Genomic DNA, 20,786 nt, shown 5'->3' with positions numbered 1-20,786 from the left:
ATGGGTTGAGTTTTTTTATTTAAATTTTTTTTTTTTAAAGAAACTAGATTAAGTTAAAGATTTGACAGCCTTGGAAGAAAACATGTAGAGAAACTTCATTTTCCAAAGGGAGAATGAACCAAGAAGTACAGTTAGCTCCAGCAGTTCAGATCACAACATATTCATGCGTTAAAATTGCTCAATTTATTTTCTGTTAAACTGAAAAGCATATCCTCCCTTTAAATGTTATGCTTCGTCTTCGTCTATCGTATAAAATCCCAACAGAGCACACTGTAGTGTAGTTTCTTTGTTATGGGATAAAATAAGAAAAACCTCAAAATGTGTGAAGACTCATTCTTAATTACTATTTATAACCAAGGTTTTAAGAAGAGTATGGAAATCAGCGGGACTCTTGCTTTCAAAGAGTTTGATCAGTTGGGTGCCAAATGTTTGACTCTTTTTCTGAACCTTGTCGACGCAAGAGCAAGTTTTTAGAGAATAATTTCACTTTTTTCTTTTCTTTTTATCCTCTCAAGTCCCGTTCAGATTTGATCTTTAAAGGATGTTCATCTTAAAGCTGCCACTGGGTGTCTCACTTCATGGGGAGACAAAGTTGAGAGCTCGCCTCTGACAACATGCATTCACCAGAGCATGCCCGAGGTGTCTTCTTCCTTCCAGCTGAAATGACAGCCTTCTCGTAAGTTGTTTGGACATCTTCCTGTCCCCGAGAGCCCATCGAGCTGACTTTGGATGACATTTGAGGGGTCTTCACGCCTCTGAGCAGGAACCGGTCAAGGAGCGAGCGTTTGCGATGTCTTCGGACCAGGAAAGGATCAGGGAGCGCATTAAGGAGCTCCTAAGAAAACCTGGGAATGGAAACTGTGCCGACTGCGAAGTTGCAGGTGATTTTTGGAGCCGATCTAAATAAGGCTGGTTAACAGTTTTTTTATTTTATTTTATTTTTTAGTTATTGTTAGTGTTATATATTGCACAGGGGGATTTTCTTACGAGGGTTTCTCAATCGTGCGAGTAGCTGGCTTCTTCTTGAGATGTTCTGACTCACAACTTAAGAGAAAACCACAGTGTCACAATTACCATTGAGCTGTTTTTCTTAAGCAGCAACGATGTACTCGTTTCTGTCCTCAGTGACAATGCGGTCAGAACATGATGAAACTAAGAGTTGACTCAGTCAACATCCTTTCAGCAGCAACACGCTGTTGCGTTTTATTTATTCAGGCGGATATCTTTATTCAAAGTTTTCACAGGATGAGATTTTTGCCCAGTGTTAACATGGGCAAAAATCAATCTGGTCACTAAGTTGCTGTTCCTTGATACCAATAAGTTTGTATCTGCAACATCACTGAGATACTTTATCCCAAATATATGTAACTACATACAAACATCCTTTTTTTTTAATCTCATGTTCAACTTTATGTCATTTTAGCCAAATTTGAAGAGGGGTTGCTCATGACAATTTTACAAATTTTACTTGTGGGACATGTGTTTGCTTCTCTGTAAATTTAACGTTAATTGTTCTGATTACAAACAGGTCCCATTGTGTTTGATATAAAATACACCACAGATGCAAAAACTACTAAGGAATTTATCAAGCAACTACAGCCTAATATTTGTGTTAATGACAAAAATATATATTCACTTACTCCTTTCTTTTTTTCATGTCACTAGGCATGTGAGGCATTACCATATAAGGAGGCTGGTAGGCTACATGTGCCAGGGCAGTTTTTGCCCTCTACAGGATAATAGTGTCCTAATTGCATAATGAATGACTTTATTAAGTCAGGGTTGCCTCTGGTTCCTAGGAACCACTGTTGCTCGGGTCCTGAGTTGGTTCTCACACATTCCCATTGTTCAGAAAATGGCCCAGCAGAGACTATGTTTCTTGTGACAACCAAGCAAAGGAGCTCCTGTCCGTCCTCTACTCTGCCATTAATCATTCTGACCTGTGCACATCCATCACTGTGTGATTTGGCCTATCCACTAAACAGAACAGCGACCATGAAACAAACTATTAAGGTCTGCAGAGAGGGTCATCAGGACTAACCTTTTGTCTGACTTGCTCTATAGCTCTATAGTCAGGAAAGGGGGAGCTGACATCTCCTCAGACCATAAACTTCCTGGTCACAAACTGTTTAAACTTTTATCTTCAAGTCTCCACTACAGAGCACTATTTGGAAAAACCCAGCAGCCACAGAATGGACATAGGACTATATTGTTCTTTCAGATTTTTTCCAATGTATAAAGTTGATATACGCTGTGAAACCAAATTCAAATTCCTTGTTTATACACGCAAACTTGGCAATTAAAGCTGAAGAAAAGACTTGACAGGGCTGTCACAAACGGTGGTGACACAAAATGATGTATCAAGAACAGCTGTGAGGACTCCCAAACCAAGATAAGAATGATTTCTTATCCGGCAGGACCTGACAGGATACGGGAAGCGTTGAGTCGTGAGGGTGACAGAGATGTCATCCCAGGATTCTTGCAGCCCTAGAGAGTGGACAAAATTCTGTGTTTTTATGGAGTGTGTATTGGCCTTCACCCTTTTTACAAACATAAATTGGGGCTCCGTACCCTCCTGTCAGCTTCAATCTCACCCTCATCTACTCTGAAGCGCAGCTACAGTTTCCTGTCTGTGAGTGAAGTCACACCTTTGCTGCAGAACGTTCTTGCTCAATGTGTATGTGGTGATCGCAGTTGAGTTGCTTGCTTCTGTTTGGTGATCTGCTTCCTGTCTACTACACGTGTGGAGTGCAGCGAGGCAGTCGTCTAGGCAGACGACTGCAGAAGAGTTAAAAAAAAAAACAACAACCACAGAAGTAATTGGAAAGGAAAACAGTTATATTTTTAGACATATGCACACTTCACTGCTACACCTTGTATGTAATTTTTGGCTGAAGAATCTTCTCAAAGTGTGTTCACTAAACGTTTGATTTTCATATTTGTTATGAACGTACAGTGACTTATGAATATCTTCAGAACTCTTAACTTTTTCTTTTACGACTACAAACTATCACTATGTCTTTGTGTTAGTTTATCACATAAAAATCCAGTTAAAAGTTTGTGTTTGCAGCATGAGAAAATGTGAAAATCTGTTTTCCCCAAGATCAATTTTCAGCCTTAAAACCATCACTCACGGAACGTAAACACTTTCACACAGCATCACGTCCTTTTTAACTGGTAATCATGGATATTAATGCACTGAATACTTGATTGAAATAACTTTAATCATCTAGATTTGAAAAATTGAATTTAGTTTATTGTGCCATAATTACACATAAGGTCACAAAAGACAAAACTCCTGTCAATGCAATACTTTAGTTTTGAGAAGTTTCAATATCAACATGAAAACTTGACCTTTTTATATATTAAGAATGATTCTTTATTTCATTCTTGATATAAAAGAGTTATATCAAGAATAGTTTTTTAGCAGGAGTGACCTGCTAAAAAATAATCAGTAAAGTGCAGCTATATTTTATTAGAAATTATATTTAACACTAGAAGGACTACCGAATAGAAACATACTTTATGTCGCCATTGCATAGATCACCTTTAACTTTTATCTTTGCTTTCTTTTTTGTGAAACCTTTGCGTCAATATGTGATAATATGATTACTAAGATATCGTCCAAAAACAAGTTTACTGCAGTTTTGGTAAACTTTAGCAATAACCTCAGTCCTTCCTGATGCAAATATGAGATCATTACACAATTCTTTAATTTGGGAAGAAGGTTTTGTGAAATGTTCTTTGTTGTAACTGGAAGGTTTCCACTGCACCCTTTACCTCTTAGAGACAGTGAAATAAACATAGCTCTTCATTGTTACATTTGTTTGCTGACATTTTCTGGAAAGGGCTTCTACTTGTAGTTATTAGTAAAATTTTCAGTCTGTGTTTGGTGAAAGTAAAACATTGTCACTATGTTTAAGACAACCTAATGCTTGGCCAACTTTAAATTCAACCGAAAAGCCACAACAGAAACTCTGTTCTGCTCTAATCTGACTGCAGGATCTGCAGCAGTTTTTACACAAAACTCTTTGTCATTCTCTACTCAAGTATTAGACTCCTGTCTCTGCTTACTGAAATGATTATTATCGCATGAGTTCAGATTTCACAACTAATTATCTACTTGTGTTCTAATTAAGACTCAGGAACTCTATAAATGGTAAAATTAGGGTTGTTTTTACTGTTTGCAGCTAGTTTAGAAACAATCTGGAGAGACAATAGAGACTCTGACCATATGCATATGCAGTAGAGGAATGACCAAATGCATTATCTGATTTCCTTTAACTCAGGAGTGAGTTAAATGAAATCAGATTTAACTCACTCCTGAGTTAAATCAGGAGTGATTTCATTTAACTCAGGAGTGAGTTAAATGAAATCAGATAATGCATTTGGTCATTTAGCCCACATGTAATATTCCTCTGTTCACTTCAACTAATTTCTGATATATGTGTTATATTAAATTGCAGACCCAGAATGGGCATCCTACACCCTGGGGGTGTTTGTGTGTCACAGTTGCTCAGGTCTCCATAGAAACATTGCTCAGATCAGCAAGGTAAAGTCCCTACTGCTGGATCCCTGGAGCTACTCTGAGTTAGAGGTGAGATTTTCTTTATTTTATTTTATTTTTTTCAATTTTACTTCAAAACTTTCTGAACAAATCAAAAGACCCAGAGTTTCATCTTTAAGCATGAATTGTTATTGACTATTCTAATTATTTTTATTGATTCTTTTTTTTGATTTTTTTACTTGCTTAAAAATAGTGGGAACATGCAATATTTTAATTAAGTAGACTGATAATATCATCGCGCCAAGGCAAAAGATTCTTAAAACTTTTTTTGTGTTGTTTCTTGTTTTCTTGACCTTGTAAAAACACTTTCAATATATTCTCAGCAGCAACAAGACAGGGATATGGGTCACTCTTCCTTTAAAAAACAACAAAAAAATCTTTATTTTGCCAAGTTTTGACAAGTTCAAATCTGCCAGCTGGATGTTTCATTTACTAAGATATTAAAAAGGAGACATACTTTTTGTTTAATCAGTTAGAAACATTATCGTACGAGATAAAAAAGCAGCCTTCAATCTGCATCAGCTACTGTATTATTCTTGAATTGACACAAAGTCATTCTACGGGCAGCAAACCGCCCACAGGCCACTCTTTTGACACCTCTGATTTAAAAGAAAACTCAGAGTAACCACTGCTTCCAGTGTCTTTATTCCCACTCAAACTACTGACAGTGCCGCTTTCTGCCTCCTGCGTTATCACCGCTGCCAGTCAACGGTATCAATTGAGCTTGGTCTAAAAGGCGTGAGCCAGCAGCTGGCCGACACAGCCAGCGTCTTTGTACGAGTTTGCAGGGGCGCTTGTGTGTTTCTAAGATCTTGGAAATGTGCAGACCTTTATGTTACAGAAGACGTGCATAAAGCAAATGACTCCTCTGTCTTCATAAAAAAAAAAAAAAAAAAGGGGAGAAAAACGCCATTCAAAAGCAGGAAATTAAATTTACGTTTGTGGCAATAGTGGTCGTCCTGTTCTTGTGTCTGTGTGGACTCTTTCTGTTTGATTGGTTGTTTTGAAAATGTGCAAAATAATATATGTTTATTTCAGCTTAAAAAAACAACAAAGCAAAGATGGGTTATTAAATCTTACAGCTGCTAGGAGAAAGGCCCTATGCTAATGCTCCTTTGTGCATTTAGGATGCAGCAGTCTGTCACTGAAGAAACTTGCAGAATCTGCAACAGCTTCATGTCCATCAGTGACGTTATTTCGGCCAGAGTTCATTTATCTCCCACCGCATACACTGCGTCGAGGGGGCATCCTAGGACAGAGCTGTTCTTCCTGATCAGCCTGGCTAATTGCTTCCTCTCAGCTGTAGATAAGCTGCTGCTCCAACTTATGGTGCCATAGAAAATGGCGGATTTTACTGCAGAGTCAAAAAAAACTGTTCAGGCACGCCTTCTGCACTCCCAAAAATCTCAGCCTCCTCAGCAGGCCGTTTGCTCTGTCCCTTCCCTTAAAATGCATCAGTGTTGTGAGTCCAGTCCAGTTTATTGTCCAGGTGAACACTCAGGTACTTTTAAGAGTCCATTATCTCAATTCCGCTCTTAAAAACAGGTTTTTAAGATAGCAGTGCATTCTGCAGGAAATTGGTAACATTATGGTAACATATTGTTCCAGACGACCAGTGTGTGCAAGTGTGTTGGGAAATTTATACACTGACTTGCAAACAAATTCATCATGTCCCTTGAACTTTGTCACATGTTGATACCCCAAAATAAAATCAAATGCAAAGAAATCTCCCAGTTAGCAGATGGAGTGTGTAATTCACTTCTAATGGAGCACTGTTTATGCCCTCATCCAAAAAATTTAAATAGAACGACACAACTGTGAACCTACAAATGGTCATTCTGCTAAAGTAACAGGTTGGGTAAGGATAGCATTAATCACACAAACAGCCAAGTGGTCTGTGGTCTCTTTGGAGGAGTTGCAGAGAACCACAACTCAAGTTTGAAAGTCTGTCAGCAGGACAACTTTTTGTCATGCTCGTCATACTTTCATTTTTTTTTTTTTTTGGTAATATGACAAAATGTAAAAAAGTTCTAGAGAAATTAATGTGTTTGCAAGTCACTGTCATATATAAGAAACAAATAAGAGGAAGGATGTCGTAAAGCAGCAACATCGCTCTTTCAAAGAATAGAACCTAGAGAGACACTAGGGACTAGTAAAACTCCCCCCCAACCTTATTCATAAGGTGAAATATTCTGCTGTTGTTGTTGTTTTCTTCTGTATAACTCCATGCAAAGTCTTGCCCTTTAGCTCTAAAATTACAGCAGCACGTCACTGAAAACAAGCCTTTTATTTCAACAGCATAACATGACCTGAAACAGTTTTATAATAAGGATCTCTAAAAGATTAGAAGGTTTCACATCTGCTTTTGATCGGTTACAGTATCAGCTGCTATCGATAATGTCTTTCGCGTGAATGCTGAGTGAGTGTGCAATTCTTAAACCAGCTTTAAGAATGAATAAATAAATAAAGACCACTAACAGTAGGAATCTGCCTTTATAGCGACATTGTTTTACTGAAAGCAGAAAGAAAGTTTGTCGTGTACTTCACTCATGAACATTATCTCTAGATCAGTGGTTCTAACACTAAGTGCCACTTCTATAAATACTTAATAAGCCATATATGTACCGCAGGCAAGCCATAATAAATGACACTACAGTTAGATGTCTCCATTAGTTGTTTTCTCACAAAGAGGGAAAGGAAAGTTAATTCATTTTCACAACACATTCAAAGAAAGAGTTTTCTTGTTCAATTTGGAAAAAAAACAAACAAACAAACAAGCAGGGCTCTTGAAGCTATAATCCCAATGATGAAGGACAGACGTTTCTCCTCATCCAACCTCAAAATCCAATATGACTAATAGTGATAGCTGCAGTGATAAAAGTTTGTGGAAGTTTGTGCCTCATTAAATCTTGTCCCACAATACACATATACAGCATGTTTTTTTTTTTAATCTTCTTTTGCTGTTTGAGTTTATTAAAAACAACAAATTAGCTTATACTAATAGTGATTCGCCCTTTAGAATTACATTTCTCAACTTGCACAAGGATTAGTTGTGCTCGATATCATTCCTCGATCAAAGTACGGTTTCTAAGGGAAATGGGGCGAAGCAGTAGTAGCCTCTGACTATCTTTGCACAGAGATTTCTGCTTCGGTTTGTCAGGGTGGGGTTTCTAGAGCATTCCACAACACTTCCTCTTTTAAGTTGCATATGTTTGAAGCATGGGTCAGTGTGTTTGACCTGCCATCTTGTTTGAGTTTAGTAGCTTTATGATGCAGCTGGTTTCTGTTGTGTTTTTATTGTAAATAAATCAGAAAAACATTTCCTCTGAGTGCCTTGAAAAGAAGCTCAAATACCACCAGTGAAACTTGTGACATAGTTAAAAAAAAAAAAAAATTGTGTCTAAGGATGGGGAGTAATCAGAAAGAAATCAACTCATTTAAGTAATGGGAGATGTTATTCAGATCTTGACACATAGCATCTAAACTAAACCCGGAACATGGGAGTAAACCCGTTTGCGGTATTATTTATCATACTCTACCATTAAGGGGTTTAATGACAGCGGCCCATTTCAGTATCGCAGCACATATGAACTCATTGTAAGTTAACACGATCAGCTAGCTAAGTTAATGTTGCTCAGTGTTTGCTATGTGGAAAACAAGCCTTCATCTTTCTTCTTTGTAGTTTATAGATTCTGTGGGGAACAATGCTGCAAAGGCCAAATATGAACAGATAGTACCTGCCTTCTATTATCGACCCACCTCTAAAGATTGCATGTAAGTAGTCCTGCTTCTATGACCCTCTTTAATCTTAGGATTTTCTGTCCTGTTTGGTATTTGAGTTCAAACTTTTACACCTAAGACAATTTATTTATTTTTTTCATTACACATTAGGATAAAATTGCTGAAAGTCTCATTTTTCTTGGATTAATCCGTGTTCTGAATAGCTTTTGTTTGCATCGCAGCACCACATTGACACACAAAGTACTGAAATCTGACCATTGTCATTACAGAGGTTACAGCTTTTTGTTCTAAGTTCTTTTTAATCAATAAGCACTTTATTAAAAAAGCATAAAGATGTTTAAAATGGTCAACAAGATTTTTTTTTAAGCAGGCTCAATTCACGTTCTTTTTTTATCTTAAAGACCACAACCATGTTTGACCAAACTAGGACAAGTGAGGCGTATAATGCTGCAGATGTTGTTCTAAATTGTTATGTGATTTCCTGTATGAGTCATTAATGCACTAGTTAAATAATTTTTTCAGGCCGTTACTCTAGAGAAAGTTTCCCACTGTTCTGTTTTCTCTATTTGTAGACAATTGCTCTGAATTTGGTTTTCTGAAGTCCAAAGTCCGTAGAAATGACGTAGGAACCTTTCCAAACTGGAAAATGTCAATTACTTACCTTTTTGTTTCTTTTTTGTCAGATTGAAACATGTTTTGCATTTTGAGTTGACTATATATTGCCAGACAGTTTATATTTAAGTTTATATCTATTTTATTTTTACTTGAATTTGGCATTAATATAAAGGCCTGGTTGCGGTGAGTGGATCTGAACGGGCAATTTTTGACACATGACTTAATTAGTTTAAAGAGCTTTTTGCCCTTACCAAATAAAATGTTAATTTGAAAATTGCTGTCTTGGATTCACTCAGTTTGCTAATTGATGATCTGAAACACTGAAGCGGGACAAAAAGGTGAAGAGTTTATTTTCACAGCACCCTATTTTAATGCTTTCTGAATAATAAATGTACTGCGGCGGACAAGTTTGCATTACATTCCGTGGACAAACATCATCTTCTGTACTGGTTAGTGCTTAGGCGTAATTGGCAACTTCGCATTTAGAGTTCTGCTCAACAAAAAGATGCCATCTGTGGTTTTGGTTCACCAAGATGACGCGTACAAGCTTAACAGTTATAAAGGCTGTAGTTATAGAACCATGTGTATTTAGAGCTAATGTGTATTTGAACTTAGCAACCTAAGTGAATAAAAGGCTTTAATAAGAGATAACTGAGTTTAAAAACACATGCGAGGCTTTTCATTTAAATTTCTTCTTCTTCAGAAGCTAAATTGGAGGAGTGACATTAACCACAAAAGATCGCCTCTTCCTTTTGAGACAAATGAGATAAACAACCATTAATCATTTACCATCCACTGTGTTCTGCAGGCTCCTACGGGACCAGTGGATCCGAGCCAAGTACGAGAGGAAGGAGTTTATGTGCGTAGAGAGGCAGGAGCCCTACTCTGCAGGTAACAATGAAATGTACCTGTACAATTAAACATGAGATGCTTGTTTGAGTGCATTGGAACCAAACTGTTTGCATCTTGCACAGCAAAACAGATTCAGTGGTGAATGAATTCCCAGCATCACGGGCAAATGATTAACAGCGTTCTTGGTTGCAATGGCTGACACAAAATGAGAAGTTACAGACAAAGCTTTGCATGCCAGTGGTGCATTTACTAAATTACCTTTTTTTTTTTATCTCTGTCAGTCAGACAGACACAGTTTAATGACTGTCTGTCTATCTGTGCCAGACAGCTAGCTAGCTTTGTCAAAATTGCTAAAACATTTCATACCCATCAGTGTAACGGAGGTAACATTATTCTAAAGGTACGACTTGTTAAGCTGTTAATTAAACAGGTAATATTAAACTCATTGTGTTACACTATGAAAGCAGAATGCCTGTGACGTCACACAATTTTTAAAATTTATTTAGTTTGTATATATATATTTTTGAATAAAATAAATCTGTGGTATTGTAACATTTTTGTGTCTTTGCTGAAACGTTTTAAGCTGTTAGAATCTCATGCATGCTATGTATAACAAATGAGAAACAGCATTTGCTTTTCTTTTCTTCGCTGTACTTTTGCAGCATGTTGAGTCAAAGTTCTCTTTAAATAATTTTATTTTGCAAAGAAAAACAAAATATACAAATAGGGAAAAAGACCGGAGTCAATTCTGTCCAATTAAATATAATAATAATAATAATAATAATAATAATAATAATAAAAATTAAATGAAATACTCTACTGTCACTGGTCAGTGGTCACTCAGTATATGTTAAACCTTTATGACCTGATAAACACCCCTAACGACAGAATGTTTGCTGACAACAGTTGTTATTATTATTATTATTATTATTATTATTATTATTATTATTATTTTTTTCAAACAGTCAGGGAAAGTATTAAAAGTTCACTTTTCTGCCTATTCTGAAAAGTGGTTACTAACTGTGGTTTTTATCGGCTTTAATTGACCATTTCCCTTAGTTGCATATGTGCAGGAAACAGGAAGCTTGGAAATAAAGGCAGTTGAACCTTCTTTAAAGAAAGCCTGTCTTCTGGCCATTTTTTATTTTTACTTTTATCTAACTTTGCAGCAACAACACATAGTTTGCATCTCTGCTGCTGTTTTTCATTTAACAAATGAATACTTAGCACTTCCCAGCTTAAGTTACTGGGACTGGAAGTATCAGTAATCAGTTTAGAATGCATTTATTCTTCACGCTACAGTCTACAGCATCTCGGATTAGCATCATGCAAAAACATGAATGTGTACATGTAGGAACTACATGTCTGATTTCAGTTTCAGGTAGAGGATTAGAAGCTGCTATCAGAGTCTCATGACTGCTGAACACTGTGTCTTGCTGTCTGTGGCTTCTTGTTTTACACTGTGCAGAGGTTTGGGAGCATGTGGCTGCGTGCCTCTGCCATTGAGGAAGAATGCCCTCTTTGTGCGCAAGCATTCTGGGTAACATTGTTCGCAGAATTTAAGCCCAACACAGTCATAGAACCTGCAGGCACAAACTGGCGTAAGATTATCATCAATGCATGTGTTAAAATGTGTGAAAAATACCAGTTTTACAATATGTACACAAACAGTTAAATCAAAAATATATAACACGGTTGAGGAAAAGCAACAGTTATTGCTACTACTGATAAAATAACACTTGAAATTTGAGAAAGTAACCCAGGCTTTTATTGCATCCTACTTAGGTTACTGTGATTCTATGTATGTGTTTTATTTATTTATTTTTTTTTAATATATAAAATGCCAACTCAACTTTTTCTGACAAAAACGAGGCACTGTGATAACATCACACCTAAGCTTACCTCTCTATACTATGACTTCCTATTCGATCCAGTTCAGAGTTTATTGCTTCTTTTTAAAAGTCATAGTGATTTAGCACCAGGATGTTTGCCTAAACTTTTGCACTCTCACGCTCCACCCAAAGCATTAAGGTCCACAAATCAAATGTTGAATGACATCCGTGGAACCAGGCTCAGAGGCAGAGCAGAACAACCTGCCTCTGTACTTTAAAGCTGCACAGACTGCTAGAGATTTTAAGAACAGCTTAACAACAAATGTCTACTCCATTGCATACAGTTATATATTAGCTTTTGTTGGGTTATTTTATTTTATTTTATTCATTTAAGAAGTTTTAATATCTTATGTTTATTGTAGTTTTAATTTATTAGTCAAGTTATTGGTGAGCTTATGCAGCAATTTGGTCAGCCGTTGTACTAAATGTGCGGCTAATAAATTGAGAAATTGATAGTAACAACTTATTGTTACCATCACTAAATTGATAGTAACAGTTTTTAACGCTAGAAATTTCTTTGGCATCTTATTTCAAGGACTTTAGCACATGGGAATCGTTTGATCTTCGTGGTTTTGAAACTGTAACTTTGTAAAACCTTGATCTAACTTTGCACTAGTACAAAAACCAGTTGGTTTGGTCGTAAATTCGCTATTTTGTTTTCAACTTCTACCAGTCTTGAACTTGTTCACCTTTCTGGGTTGATGTAATTATGACTAGAGGGACCATGCCTCTCTCTCTGGTACATTAATAGCAGTCTGTCTCATGAATCATTGAAAAAGTCATTGGTCAATGAGGAATTTGCTGCAGCATGTGGATAAAACATGGTTACTTTTTAACTGAGCAATGAAATAAGAAACTAATCATAGAGGTCTCGGACAAACTCGCAAAGCAAACATCAATATCTTCTTTACTTCCTTGTGCGTTTACCAGAATGGGCTGTTCTTGTTGTTTATTGCATTCTCCTTTATTCTATCCAAAAGCAGCATGATGATCTCAGCTCTATAGGGAAATGCTTCTCTAGTATAGTTTCTGGTGGGGAAGTGGTTTAGTTCAGTTGTTTCTCATGTGGTCTACTTTCAGAAAATTCCTGTAGGTTGGTGTAGCCACAAGTGAACTTTTTAAGCTACTTTTGAATATGTAAATTAAACAAACTACATTCTAAAATATACAATTAGAATCATAGTAAACCCAAAAAGTAAATATATAGTATTTATTAGGGAAAAATTATGCTTGCGATCAGTGCTGCACCCTGGATCGATCAGCACTTTGCCCAAAGAATACGAGATGTACTAATAATATTATAGTTTGAATCGGCATGTCTGTGTTTTGATGTCACACGTGTGAAAATGCACGCATAACAATGCATTGTGTTCTCTCTGATAATGGCTAAATATGGGCATTGTGGTGAATGTCAGGAAGAGGCCCAGGAATAGATAGACAGATGAGTCCGATTGTGTGTGTGTGTGTGTGTGTGTGTGTGTGTGTGTGTGTGTGTGTGTGTATGTAGGTGTGTGTGTGTGTGTGTGTCTGTGTGTCTATGTGTGTGTGAATTTCAAAAACGGTGATGAATGTTCATAGTCTCTTCAAAAATTTAAAGGCTTGACTCCTTCAATTTTTCCGAAAATTAAAAGCTTGGCTGAAAACCTACTTTGCTGTTTTTATTTTTTTATTTTTTTTTGCTTTTTTCCTTTAAATGCCCTAGTGTGTGTTTGTGTGTGTGTGTGCGTTTGCTTTAGTGATGTTCTGACTGGTTCTGGAAGCGATCAGTTGAAGCTGAATTATTTATATCTTTTAACAGCAGATGTTCTTCCTCCCTTTGCTGATTAAGGTTTACAAGACTGACCACATACACTAAAAGGGTGAACATACGACATGCTCAGACACACGCACGCACACACACACACACACACACACACACACACACACACGCACACACACACACACACACACACACACACACATGTTTGTGTTGCTATCTTTGTGGGGACTTTCCATTGACTTCCATTCATTTCTACAGCCTAAACCTTACCTTTACCCTTTTCCTAACCCTATCCATCGCATACCTAACCCTAACCCTAACCAAAACTCAATTCATACCTTAGCCCTAAATCTGACCCCTGACCCAAAAACAGGGTTTCCCCTTGTGGGGACCAGGCTCCGGCGATTGGTCCCCACAACGTAGTATATGTCAGGAAAATCGTCCCCACAAGGTATTACAAACAAATGCACACACACAGGCAGAAAGCTATCGTTTTTGAGGTTTTTGTCTAAACTTTGAGGGCTTTATTTTTGAACTCGATGTGCTTTTCACACAATAGTAGCAGAGTGAAAACATTTCAGTTCTGACACTGTCCTCAGTGGCCGCTGTATCTCATTGAAGAAACACTCTCACAGCTGTATATACAAGCACAAAAAGGAGAAATTGCTGCTTTCTTTTTTACTTGTGGAGAAGAGGAGATAATGTTCCCATGTGAGTTTGTAGTTTCATAAAATATGTCTTTGATCTTATCCACAACGCAGACAAGAAAAGGAACCCGATTCAAGGAAAACGTTCAGTTGTCACATTTCAATGGCAACCGACCCACGTTTTCCTCTGTGTTTTTTATTCATCACTCCTGACCACTTTTCATGGGCTTTTGTTCTCACCGAAATGCATTTAAGTTGTTCATAGCAATATCAATAAATGCTTAAAAAACACCTCACATTGCAATACTCTGATATTGCACTGCGATTGGGAATAGATGTATTGCCCTACAAGTTTGTTGAATGCATCATGGATCAGCTAAAAAAAAGAGAGGCTTGAATATATGAATCGTTCCATTTTTGTGTGTTTTGAATCCCTAATCACAAAAAGATCTTTGTTCTTGGCAGGCTACAGAGAAGGATCCTTATGGAAGAGAGGAAGAGACAACGGCCAGTACCTCAGTCGAAAATTTATCCTGACGGAACGTGAAGGTGTCCTGAAATACTTCAACAAGCACGATGTGAGTTGGTTTCTAACGTGTCGCTTCGCACAATGCCACATAGGAAATTTTATGAGCTACATAAGCAAATTCAAGTCTACGTAATGTTCAGGTTGGGTTCAGTTATTGCATTTTTATTTATTTATTTATTTTTTTTTTTTTACATGAAATTGATAACTTAGGACTTAAAAGCATGATGCCTTACCATACTCCTGTTTTTCTCCCCTCAGGCCAGGGAGCCCAAAGCGATCATGAAGCTCAGCACAGTGAATGCCACTTTTCAGCCATCTAAAACTGGCATTTCTCATGGGCTGCAGATCACCTACTTGAAGGACAACAGCACCAGAAATATCTTTGTTTATCACGAGGACGGCAAGGTCAGCATGTTTTCTGTCAGAATTCCTTCAGTTCAAACATTTTAAGCCATAATAAATATCATGTACTGTGCTGGAGTCATCTGTGTCAAATGTGACAGAGGGAGAGCTGGAAGTGACTCCGTTTCTGATGCTTCCTGATGTTTTGTCCTAAAGGAAATTGTTGACTGGTTCAATGCAATCAGAGGTGCAAGATATCACTACCTGCAGGTGGCATTTCCTGGTGCTCCAAACTCTGAGGTGAGTATATGTTTAGTACGTGTCTGCAGAATTCATATGACTACATAGGTGTTTCTAAAATGATATATTTTCCTAGTAACTTTTACATTTCGAGAGTAACTTTGGTAGCAGTATTTGGAATATCTGAAAACCTCTGCTTCAAGAGTAAACATAATGGGTAACACCTTATTTGAAGGTTGTGCATAAGACAACTTTGCATTAAATTATCATAATTTACAAAATCATGCAAAGTTGGCACTTTTAATGGACTTTTAATGCAACTTTTAGAGGAAGTTTGCATTAAAAGTGTCATTTACCGAATGACAACTCATGACACAGTCATAAACATTGATAAAGACTTCTTCATGTTCATGACAGGTGTTATGTCATGTTTATGACGGGGTCATGTCAGCCTTATGCACACCCCTTCAAATAAAGTGTTACCATATAAGGTAATGTCAACTTGACAGATGAGGGAACAAAAGGCTGAACCTTAAACATACTGTATCCCGTAGATTTAAAAACATGATGTTGCCCGGAAAGAAAAGGAAATCAAAAATTGCATGCATTGAACATCACTGCATCAGTTGTGAAACCCACACTTGTTTTGTTTAAACTGTCAGGAGTCTAAAATTTCACATTAAACATGTTTAATTCAATGCTTTGTTTTTGACTTGCACCTAAAAGACACATTTTATCACACTGTTGCAAAAGAATGTCATGGAAATGGAGTTGCATTTTAAATAGTTTCATTAAAAAGACAACGCACTTTGAATTCAACAGTAAAAGTTTGGTCATGATTCTAGTCTCTATATGTGACATGCAGAACTATGAGTTTGAATAATGATAGCTTTTGCAAGTAAAACTAAAATGAAGCAGATCGCCTCCAATGCCAGGCCCTTAAACTTGGACTGTGAGCAGAAAAAAAAAAGTTTTTTATGGAATGATTCATTCTTATGGTGGAGTTTATGATTCTTATGATGCAGCTGACAAATCCACTGCTGTGAAGGCCATTTTAAAGTTCTTCTTAAGTAGAAAGGCATTTTGGCCTCCTCAGGATTCCCTGTAATTCTGACTGCTTTTCACCAAAAGCATCTTTTTTTTCTTTTTAAGAGTTTATTTCTTTGTTTTGTTATGTCCCTGGTTAATACCTTTAAATATATAGTATATGACAGACGTCACCTTTTTCACATATTTGTCACTTTATGACAACAAACTACACTTTGCTGGAATTGTGCACTATAGAAGACAAAGTCGAGCACAATTGTGAAACGGAAAGGAAATGATGCATTGTCCTCACACTGAAATCTGAAAAATGTGGTGCATTTGTATTGTATTACAAATAAGGTGACTTCTCAAAAGAATTGGTTAATTAGATTTTTGTATGTGCTTTCATATTATGGAGGACTGAATACAAATGCACTCCTCGACTTTCAAAATCTTTTTTTTGTAAAAATTTTGAAAATCCCGTACCAATTTCTTCTTCTTCTTTTGTACAAATACGTGCTTCTCCTTGTTGCTGCTATAACAAATTTCCAGCGAAATACTTTCAAGTTTGTGGTCATGATGTTTTTTTTTGTGTTTTTTTTCCCTAGTTGTTACCAAAGCTGACCAGGAACTACATAAAGGAGGGTTACATGGAGAAGACCGGACCAAAGGTGATCTGCCTATTCCTAGTCATTGACCCCAATGTAAACTTATAATTGACAATAGTGATTTAAAATTTATTGTATTGATGGCTATGTTGAACCCTTCCTTTCTGTCTTACAGCACACTGAAGGCTTCAAGAAGAGGTGGTTTACGATGGATGACAGGAGGCTCATGTACTTCAAGGATCCGCTGGTATACACTCAACAATTTCAAGAGCAATGTTGTAGTTTACCTCAGTCACCAGGAGATGCCACTGTGCCTCTTGTTTAGAGTAGAGTTTTGCGTGATAGTAGCCAAAATAACTAAACAGACTTGGATTGTGGTGCCTAACTTATCAGGACAGCCAGATAGCTTTTGTTTTTGCATGGTGATATCTGTGTGACTCTTTCTGTGTTCATAGGATGCCTATGCTCGAGGTGAGGTTTTCATCGGCAGCAAAGAAAACAGTTACACTGTCCTTCCTGGCCTCCCTGCCAACGTTCAGGGGACCCACTGGCCGTTTGGAATCACCATAGTGACTCCAGACAGGAAGTTTCTTTTCGCCTGTGAGACTGCAGAGGATCAGAAAGCCTGGATGGCAGCATTTCAGATTGTCATCAGTCGACCGATGCTGCCACAGGAGTACGCCGGTAAGCCGATTAATTAAGTGATAATGGTCACTTTTGACTCACAGAATTAGTCTGATGCGTTACATCTGTGATTTTTTTTCTTTTCTTTCTGCAGTGGAAGCTTATTTTAAACACAAACCATGATTGTGCTTCTGCTTGAAGTGCATCTCACAGCGGAGGCTTGCACAAAGCCTTGTGTTTGATGCAAAGACGAACGGCATTTGACAGCTCCTCCTCTTCATTAACAACAGGAGCCAGACTCATTTTCCCTGAAAAAGTCCATCACTCCACAACTGCCAGATGCCACGACATGTATAATATGCTACGTACAAACTTAAAATGGGACAAAACTGCTGGTGCTTGCATGTGAGGAAACATCAGTATCTAATTTTCTCAGTTACATTCGAGAATAATCAATACTGCAACTACTGGTCCTTGCTGCAAATAAATGACATTTGGACCATTTAACAGGAATATAAAGACTGAGAGTATAACATAGTACAAGACTAACGATGTATAGTCTCACATATGGATGCTATTTTGAATTACTGTACATGTATGAGTGCAATTGTATTTAATAATTTATTTTTTAATTGTAGGCTATATGTGTACAATACTTCTAGGATTGTATTACAAGCACTGATTTGCTATTTTATTCTCAGTTTCTGCATTAAGCAGCTTCATGATAAATCCAAGTTTAACATGTTAGTGGGTGACATGTTATTTAATTTACGTCCAGCAGAGGGTGACAAAATAACATTTTTTTTAAACAAAACTCAAGTCTTTTCTAAAATCTCCAGTGACTCATTAATTTTGCCTTCAGGGCTCCATCCGAAATAATTTGCCTGAACCGTGAATAAAAAGGCAAAGTAATGTTTTATGATGACCTATGGTTTCTATAAAGATGTATTAACACACTTTTAATATCAGTAATAATATTATTATTATGGTGCCAAAAACTATCCGTATGAACATGCAGCACAGAAAGATGTTCAGAATAAGACTCATGTGATGAGAAGAATACAAACAGGAATGTTTTTTTTTTTTAAAGTAATACACCTTTTTGTCTTTTCCAAAGAATAGATTTTATTGTAACAGCTACAAACAACAAGTTCAAATGTTCTTAAGAAAAACAAGGCATGATATATCATACTTATATTTATTCATATTGTAGCGCTGAAAAATAAAATATGAAGCAGCCTGCAGTTTTCATATATGACAAATATCACAACAGAACATACATTTACACAGACTTCTAATTGGGGATGACGCTGATCCTCATTTTTGTTGTCTCCAACTCTGATGTGAAATATTTAGGATTATATCTTACTCATACAGAGTCTGATCATTCATAAAGCGTACATTTTCTTTTCATTTTTCTTCATAGCAACAGCTGTTTTGGTTCATCTTGACACTTTGCAGGACATTATCAGCATGCGCCCTCAACACATTAAAAAACAAACCTCCCAACAACATGTTATCTAAGATGTGACTGAATGTATTTATAATTCTTGTTAAAGACAACTTGTCCTCTCTGATCTTGTAACAAAGTTGTTTCTAATCTAAAGTCAGCTCTGTGTTGATTTGACTTGCTGATAATTTGCCTTAAAAGATATTTCACTTTGAACTCCAAAACTTGTAGAAAAGGAGGTTTTAATGCTATATACACTTGGTGCTTTGCTTTTAACGTCATCAGATTTAATGAGAAGTGTTTCAGCCGATTTCTGTACGCGTCTTTCTTCCTTACACTCAGAGCCATTTGGGAGTTTCCAAGCATGTCCGACAAAACCACGGACAGTAAATCAACAACAGGTGATGGAGGTTTAGTTCCTTTAGGGTCTTGGATCAGCACATCCCTGTTTCTAATACAACATGTAAGATAACACCACAGAAAGTGCCTTTAAGGTACTATTAAGCTTTACTATAATTATTTAAATATGGAAAACATAGGTATTTACAACAAACATTCTTGATATATTTTAACACCTATAATAGTATTTAAACATTACATTTTCTTAATCCATTCATTTCCTGTCTCTGCTGAATTTCATTGCCACGGCAAAGCAGGTGCCTTTCTCAAATGGTCATCAGGCGACTGATGGGTTACATCCTGGACGAGACGTCGTCAAATCACAGAGCCAACACTTATGAAAAGTCAGACAAACAATTGTTCACTCACACACTCACTCACACACTCACTTTCTGGGTGATTTAAGTCAACCATGGCATGCATGATTCTGGACTGTGGGAGGAATACCGTAGTACCCGGAGAGGACCCACGCATGCACAGGGAGAACATGCAAACTCCACACAGAAAGATGTCAGCTAAAATTTCCAAGTTCAAGATGCTCTTGCTGTGAGGCAACAGATCTAACCACTACCCACAGTGCTACCCCAATTAGGCTGAAGATAAAAAAAAAAAATACATTAGATAATAACAAATAGAAGTTAACAGCGCAAGATAAACATTTGTACACAGGAATTTTCAAACTCTTCTCATCAGTAACTTTGTACCAAAAATAGCAACAACAGTTTGCTTTTTACTGTGTGATGAAAGGATGCATATCCCCAAATATTCACCCATGAATCACCAAAATATTCTGAATTAGTGCTGGTAAGTCAACCCGACCCCCCGGAGCCTGCTGAAAGACATCTATGGTCACTGAAACATGTACACAAGAAACATCAAAACAACTAGATTTAATAATCCACAGCATTCTAACATAAGCTGCCAATATAGATAAAAAATAATGAGGACATGTGGGAAATAAGCTACCTTGCAACTAAGCATCTTCACAAAAGGAAAAAAAAAAGAATCATGTTGTGAATAAATTAATTTGAACAAAAATAATTAGTCAGAGACTGTACAGCTGCCTTGAGAAGTAAGAATGTTCATTTTTAACATGGATCTAATTGAGCTGTTCTGTCTTATGTGTTCAATAAGACATTATCAGCATGCGCTGATAATAGCTAAAGAAACAATTAGGTGAATAGAAGAATGTGAAAGGGTTAAAACAAGAGAAACTTAATGTCAGGAAAATTTTACAACTGTGGAGACAAATCAGTGTCCTCCGTAAGTCCAGAAATGATTTCCAACATTAAAATGACCGTTAATTGGCGCATGGACGCACATTTTCAGCCGTTCAGGTCCTGCAGCAGCCGGCGCCCTTCATCTCCTTGTTCACGTACTCATGCAGCTTAAACCTTTCACTGGGATCCTTCATGAACCTATGCTTCAGCTCCCTGAAGTGAAACAAAAACAAAAATGAAAGTAGTAGCTCTACTATTCAGTTTCTCTTATTCCG

The 20,786-nt window shown here is 37.0% G+C and overlaps 2 protein-coding genes across 3 annotated transcripts in view; one reads left to right on the top strand and one right to left on the bottom strand.

Annotated features, from left to right (window-relative positions):
• Window positions 1-587: 587 nt before the first annotated feature.
• On the top strand, window positions 588-20,205 carry LOC106942432 (arf-GAP with dual PH domain-containing protein 1-like). Its single transcript, XM_015025704.1, has 11 exons — window positions 588-881; window positions 4,467-4,597; window positions 8,250-8,341; window positions 9,732-9,814; window positions 14,539-14,651; window positions 14,861-15,007; window positions 15,161-15,244; window positions 16,819-16,881; window positions 16,994-17,065; window positions 17,274-17,502; window positions 17,597-20,205. The coding sequence occupies exons 1-11, from the start codon at window positions 791-793 to the stop codon at window positions 17,623-17,625; spliced, it is 1,134 nt and encodes a 377-aa protein (XP_014881190.1). The 5' UTR covers window positions 588-790; the 3' UTR covers window positions 17,626-20,205.
• Window positions 20,206-20,231: 26 nt separating this feature from the next.
• The window catches only part of LOC106942450 (ras-related protein Rab-26), a 37,205-nt gene continuing 36,650 nt past the window's right edge, over window positions 20,232-20,786 (bottom strand). For both annotated transcript variants that reach the window (XM_015025727.1, XM_015025734.1), the window contains one exon: window positions 20,232-20,724. In XM_015025727.1, coding sequence (XP_014881213.1) covers window positions 20,625-20,724 — 100 coding nt within the window. In that variant the 3' untranslated portion in view covers window positions 20,232-20,624. The remainder of the gene's footprint in view (window positions 20,725-20,786) is intronic.

The sequence above is a fragment of the Poecilia latipinna genome, unplaced genomic scaffold (genome assembly GCF_001443285.1).
Source record: "Poecilia latipinna isolate Pla-1442-1.1 unplaced genomic scaffold, P_latipinna-1.0 Scaffold96, whole genome shotgun sequence".
In the NCBI taxonomy this organism is placed as follows: Eukaryota; Metazoa; Chordata; class Actinopteri; order Cyprinodontiformes; family Poeciliidae; genus Poecilia; species Poecilia latipinna.
The sequence above is the reverse complement of the archived record's forward strand: the minus strand, read 5'-3'. Positions and strand labels throughout refer to the sequence as shown.

What these genes read in the sequence shown, in the direction of transcription:
- LOC106942432 (XM_015025704.1), top strand. Translation starts at nt 791, where the DNA reads ATGTCTTCGGACCAGGAAAGGATCAGGGAGCGCATTAAGGAGCTCCTA. An exon ending in CTGGTGCTCCAAACTCTGAG is followed by an intron (nt 15,245 to 16,818) that starts GTGAGTATATGT and finishes TTTTTTCCCTAG; the next exon opens with TTGTTACCAAAGCTGACCAG. An exon ending in TGTACTTCAAGGATCCGCTG is followed by an intron (nt 17,066 to 17,273) that starts GTATACACTCAA and finishes CTGTGTTCATAG; the next exon opens with GATGCCTATGCTCGAGGTGA.